Below are 6617 nucleotides of genomic sequence, written 5' to 3' on the forward strand. Positions count from 1 at the left end.
TTCTTCTACTACTATTACTGATATAACTACAACTATTGCTACTGCTATTACAACTACAGCTACAATTTTTTGTATGTAGTTTTTGGTTGCAACAGGCAGCTGTTTTCAGTGGAAAAAAAGCTCTGAAAGCCTCTTTCCTTTTCAGGCTCAGCACTTAACCTTGAAAAGACAAAGTAAACAACTAGCTGTAGAAAACATTTAGCTAAAGAGCCAGATATTTTTCTCAGGGGTAGGTGGAGCCCCAAATACCCAAACAGTGCAAAAAGGAATGTGAATGTTCATCAGGTGAAATACACAACTCACAACAAATTAATGTTACTGTTTTTCTGTGTATCTGCTGGGTGTGTAAATAGGCAATTGTTAAAAGTTTACAATATGTCAACGTTGCTTTCACAGCTTGTATTTGCTGGACCCACAGCAAGCCAAAGAATCAGTTATTGTAGGTTTTAATATGATTTACATTTCTTAAACTACTTCATCCATCATCTGTAAGCGCTGATCCTGTTGAGTGTCGCAGGGGTGGTGGAGCGTATCCCAGCTGACACTTGTTGACACCCGAGGTTGACAGACTACGACAGGACTGACACATTGAGACAGACAACAAGTCACACTCATATTTACTCTTACAAGAAATTTAGAGTCACCAATGAACCTAATCTGCATGTCTGAACTGTAAAAGGACACTGAAAAACCTGAAGAAAACCCATACTAATCCGATGAGAACGTGCAAACTCTAAAGCCATGAGGCAACAGTGTTATTGTTGCACCACAACCTGTAACATCTTTATTAAAGCGAAAAACATAGTGTAACAGCTGCACAAGTAGAGAAGAGTCATAAAGTTAGTAAACTGACTCTGTAATGTCACAGTATCTATCTAAAGTAAACTTTAGCCACCATAGGTAATTAAACACCCAGTTAGGCTGCACGGGCAAACCCCCGAGTGTATCGAATTTAACTATGATTTTATTGCTTAAGAGTTTATTCCTTAATTTGTAAAGAAGACTGTATTATCTTTTCTTTAATAAGTCACAAGATCTCTCTTTAAACCTTTGCAAACCTGAAAAGATTCACCAAGAGATCAATTTTATGAGAATAATGAAATTAAATATTACACAAATAAAATGTATGGTCATTATAATAATATAATATAAATAAATAATATAAAATTTACATGTGCACTGACAATCTCTTACTTGTTCTTTATTATTCTGTCTTCAGCTAAAGGTCAGCTACCTCTGTCCAGCTCTAAATGGCCAAAGGACCACTGCCCAAATTTCTCCAAGGGCTTAAAATAGCTTAGACCACCAGGTCTCACACTGCTCTGGTTTCATATGATCATGTATCTTTGCTCGTATTGACATTTAATTTCCCAGTGACGACAGGAAGCATTGCAGTTGAAAATTTCTGCTTGCGTTGATCAAATTTGTTTTGTGTCCACCAGAGGGTTTCAGTGTCTGTTAAATTGTAACAGGTGTAGTTGAACTAAATATCACTTTTTTTAGCCCCGATTACTGAGGACAGAGCATGATCATGCTAACTAACACGGACACTGAAAATAGACTAGAGGGGGAAAACATTATATTATAATGGAAGGACAAAGCATAAGACTCTAAGGGACTGTAGTTTTTATAACAGAGGAGGGGGTCGCATTTGAGGTGACTTTTTTTTCTTTTAATCTTAACCCTCCACAAAGCAACAAATATTTTTCATTGAGCGTCATGATTGATTGGGGTAAACTGCATGACCCTCCCCAAACCACAAACCTAACTCAAAATTTAAGAGAAAGTTTTAAATTTTCATTTGCCCTCAAGTTTATTTACAAATAAGTATCTCTAAAAGTATAGAAGGAGGGTAGTTTTTTCAGCCAAATTTTATATATATAATATTGCTAAAATAATAAATAAATGATGTAAGCTACTTTTCATCAGAGGAGAAACTGGCATTTTTAAAAATGAAGAACCAAAAAAAGTGTCCTCTTTTTGGTTTAATGTAGGCCTGTTCTAAAAAGCGAGAGTTACCCGGATGTAAATCTTCACATTTCTCTGAGAAGGTGTGTCCTATTGCCATGGAAACGGGTTACACGGCAACGCGGCGTTGAAGCGTGATTGTGGACTCGCGTGTTCCGGAACAACAAAAAAGAAGAAGAAGAAGAAATTAGCAATGTAGCAACCAACATTTCCCACCTTCTCCTGCCTTGTTGTGCAACATACAAACTTATTTTAAATCACCGAAAACAAAGTTTGTCTCGAGACTGAAGCCGTTATCCTCGCAGGAGTCGTCAGAAAAGCATGTTTTCCTGCGGCACAACCGTCCGCAGGCTCGGTTAACTTGTTTCACCTGCACAGACCTCCTTCATCAGCAGACTACATCATGCCAGAAGACAGAAACAAAAACTGTAAGGTGCTGCAGCCATCCAGGAGCTCTGACAATAAAAGGAAGAAGAAAAAGAAGAGACAGAAATCCACTCTTTCTGCCACTTCTTCGGAAAACACAGGTAAATACACTTTTGGTGAATACACTTTTTTAGTGGCGGGGAAATACAGATTATAGGCCCACGTAAAAAATCATATATTAGTTAAGATGATGCGTTCAATATTGTACAGAGGCATTATTAGTGACACAAAGGGTAGTCGGGGGATCATAGCCTATTTGATTAATGATAGATTACAGGCTACACTGTTCAATCTGACATTGTAATTTTACTTTTAAAAATATCTAGAAAACCAATTGCCTTGAAAAATGTAAGTAAATATAACTATTAGTCTTACTTTATATTTGCTTTATATCCAATTCTTAAGTTTACTTAAAATGTAGTTATATGTACTTGATTATGTGAAGTTGTCAGAACTTAAAAATTATGAATTTAATTAAATCAATCTTTCTAGGTTTCAGCAACTTCAGTAAACCAAGTTAAGTGTGCTATAGGCCTATATCTGTATTATGCTGGTTGCAAACTAAGTCAATCATATATTTTCGTAAACATGTTAACAAAACAGAACTCGCTGATCTCCTTACTTCATCATTGTCAAAATCCTCTTTGTCATGTTCAAGTTAAGTTAGACTTGGTTTACTGAGGTAACACATAGATGCAAAGTCAGGAGTTATATTAACCTGCTGTTTTCAAGGCAAATTCAAGGATTATTTTTTTTAAGATAAGATAACTTTACAGTTAAATATCAGCGCATCATGGATTATACACACACACACGTGTGTGTCCATATATATATATATATATATATATATATATATATATATATATATATGTATACATGCAGAGAGATGGAAATTAACAACCTCATGCATTCCCCGGACAAATTAGGGATTATTGAAGATTGATTGAAAAATAGATGTGGGACCTGAGGCTCTGTTGAGGCTATGTAAAGGAAAAGCAGATTGTCTGTGAGCAGACCATGAAATACATATATATATACATATACATACATATATATATATGTATATATATATATATATGTATATATATGTGTATACTGAAAAGCCCAAAGATCGCTCCCACTGCTTGTATTTAAAATTAGTCATACTACAGAGTCAAGGAGCACAGACTGAACCACGAGTTGGAAAAACAATAATTTGAACATTGTTAAATTAATGTATCATCACTTTGGCAGTTCAAACCAAGGTTCCTGTAACTGTACACAATGTAAACGCAGAAGGATCATGTGGTGATGGTAGAGGATTTTCGACAGGGTTGAACAGGTCAACAGAGAATAGGCCCACCAGTGTCGCTTCCACTCACCGGTCTATTACGCCTCATTACTGTAAACCAAGCCATTAGCCCTTTAACTCCAGAGGGAGTCATTAGTAATCTAAACCCTGAGCATTGTTTGTCCTACATGTTTATGTTGCCTCCCTACAGAGAAACCTCAGGCTGTATCTTTGCCCCCTGAGACCTCACCCGTGTCCCTGCTGCCCCCACAGAGTCCGGGTCAGCCTCAAGCCCAGCTGCTCAAGCTCAGTGCCACCAGTAAGAAAGACGGAGAACGGCTCACTGGCAGCGGCCAGAGGAGCAAAAAACACCCAAAGGATTCACTGACCCTGCTGCCAGCGACAAACAAAACCAGCGGCAGTGGAGAGCCCAGCGCCCAGGCCAGGGAGAGCCTGAGGTGGGAGGGAGTGCTGGAGGACCCCCAGGCTGAGGAGCAGAGGCTGGAGGTGTACAGGGCCAACAGACGACAGCGTTACGTCCCACACAGAGACGCTCTGTTGAAAGAGACCCAGGGTGCATTGAGACAGACTTTTCCTAAAGGGGGTGAAGAGAAAAAGGCTTTGACTGAATCTGACCAACAGGAGTCATTACTGCGTTTGAGCACAAACTGAATTAAAGAAGTAAGTAAGCGCCTTATGCTGTGATGTTATTTTAGGCACTATGTTTAAAACAGATTTAGCCACTGGGTGAAGATTTTTGGGTGGTGTTAAGACGCTGGACTAAAGAGAAGCCGAGCATGTTGCCAATTCAAGCGCCTGACAGAAATGCCTTCTCTGTCAGGTACGAAACAAACACGTCTCCACAGTGTCGTGACGATCAGTGGACGAGGACAGGCCCTGCTCCTGGTCAATGGGTCTGTTAAAAACTTAATAGAGGATTTGCTCCATTTATCTTGAGCTTCTAAATTATGTAATCTTTCTGGACTGAAACCCAATCAGGATAATACCACTAAACCCCCCTGACATCTGCGTGTCCACAGGTCCGTGAGGTGGAGGAGGGTTAAATGAACAGGGGTCACGTGACATTTTTGTTTTACTTCTTCAGTTGAAGAACTTCAAAATACAGATTAGCAGTTTTCTTTTTTTTTCATTTCTTTTTTTGTGTGTGTTTCTTGTTTTTTGGTAGGGATGATAAAAATGTATCCATGATCGATTAAGCGGTCGTTAAGAATTAATCAAACGTGAAATTTAATCGCTTAATCAACAGGCCATGACATGCTGTCAAAATATATACAGTATGTTGCTGTGAGCTTTAAACTCAGGATAAAATGCATTTGGTATTATTTGACATAAGCAACGTTTTATGTTTCATTTTTCAAATAATGATTCATCGATTAATCGATCGTTAATTTTACTAAATAACAATGTCTTATATATGCAGCTACACTTTCTAATAAAATGCGTTCAAAAGCTCAAACTGTAAAACATATTGACCTGACCTGATATACCGGTGATCTACAGAAGATGTCTGCGGATCCAACATTGATCCTTAAAAAGTCTTCAGATGTATAAAATTCAATTTTTATAAATGGTAGTCTTTAATTTGAATTTGTGACGTCTTATTTCCATAAACATTTTATCCAATTTCATTTATCCATCTTATAATTCATTTATGTCACAACAATTCAAGCTTTCGTGCGTAAAAGTTTACATTTTTATTGTTACAAATCTCTAAACTTATCACTGAACCTAATACTGCTTTGTAACTTTATACTTGTACTTACCTGTTGGCCAAAATGTGGATTAACCAAACTCACTCCAATATACGGATTTGTACATAAAGCCTTCCTCTGCATAGGACCACATATGCACTACTTACATTTATACTTCGCTCCAATGCTTAAGTTTAAAAAATCCGTGCAAAAATCAGTGTTAAATTTAATTCAAAATATTGTAAAAAGTCTTTAAAAGCATTAAATTTAAGTGTCTGACACCTGTAGACATCCTGATAATGTTCAAAGTCCTGAATCCAGTAGCCCTCTCTCTCTTCCTGCTTGTTTCTTGCTGCTCTATACTGTTCACCTACAAAAGGCCGGTTAAAAAAGCAAATTTTAAAAGATACATTTTTACAGAGATCTGAGAGGCACTTCCACTGCTGGACGATAGATGGCAGAAAAGTCATGTTTCCGCAGCAGATCAGATGTTCCAAAAGTGAAAGGTCAATAAATTCAAGAAGAGACAGAAAAGTTGTGCCTGAGAGTTTTTATGCATGAACAAAGTGAAACACATGACAAAAAAAGTTTAAATGACAAGTACATCCCAGACATGTCTCCCTGGGCTTTAGGATTCACTTTGCGTTGATGACAAAGCTGTTACTCACATGAGGACTGATTTTCAGCATCGTAACTAAGAGGCAGAGAACACCTAAGGAGAACAAAGCTAGCATTTTGTCTTACCTCAAAAATACATAATAAAGCTAAATTACTTACTGTAACAATAAATCTGATGCTGTAGGTAAATTAACATTTTAAGCTGTTACTTAACAGTAGTATAATGCCGTTAATGCGATTCTCCAAGAGATGTGAGGTTGCAGGAATATCAGGACAGTCAGTGTTGCCTTCTGCCGCTGAGATAAGCAGAAAGATGGATGATGTTTAACAGTTAGCTTCAAGAGTGGAAGTTTTTAATTTTCTGCATAAATTTGTTGACAAACGTTGACATATTGCTGCTACCCAGTTGGCAGAATAAATGTTGCCATTGTACATTAATGCAAACCATGGATATGTTTGATTAGTGGTGTGTTATTACCAGATATGTTGAAAATTTCCCTTTCTTTTCATTTTAACAACACTGTGATTATCATGTGGTTATGGTTAGGGAAAGATATCAGTCTCTCGGCATGAATCACAGCAATGTCTCACTGAAAAAAAGAAAGAAAAAGCGCTTTTTGTGG

General features: G+C 37.5%; 1 protein-coding gene across 2 annotated transcripts; it reads left to right on the plus strand.

Annotated features, from left to right (window-relative positions):
• Positions 1–2060: 2060 nt before the first annotated feature.
• LOC121952858 (uncharacterized) lies at positions 2061–5017 on the plus strand. 2 transcript variants are annotated; one of them, XM_042499709.2, is made up of 3 exons: positions 2061–2495; positions 3876–4345; positions 4506–5017. In XM_042499709.2, exons 1-2 carry the CDS (start codon positions 2372–2374, stop codon positions 4334–4336), a joined length of 585 nt encoding a protein of 194 aa, XP_042355643.2. In that variant the 5' UTR covers positions 2061–2371; the 3' UTR covers positions 4337–4345; positions 4506–5017. The 2 variants fall into 2 exon arrangements, with proteins under 2 accessions (XP_042355643.2, XP_042355642.2); XM_042499708.2 differs by having other exon boundaries at positions 3876–5017.
• The last annotated feature ends 1600 nt before the right edge of the window (positions 5018–6617 follow it).

Source organism: Plectropomus leopardus, chromosome 15 (assembly GCF_026936395.1).
Source record: "Plectropomus leopardus strain MGB_pleo_1.0 chromosome 15, ASM2693639v1, whole genome shotgun sequence".
NCBI classification, from domain to species: domain Eukaryota; kingdom Metazoa; phylum Chordata; class Actinopteri; order Perciformes; family Serranidae; genus Plectropomus; species Plectropomus leopardus.

Excerpts from the sequence above, each read along its gene's own strand:
- LOC121952858 (XM_042499708.2), top strand. The coding sequence starts at position 2,372 with ATGCCAGAAGACAGAAACAAAAACTGTAAGGTGCTGCAGCCATCCAGG. Across the intron at positions 2,496-3,875 it reads CACTTCTTCGGAAAACACAG|AGAAACCTCAGGCTGTATCT; the intron begins GTAAATACACTT and ends GCCTCCCTACAG.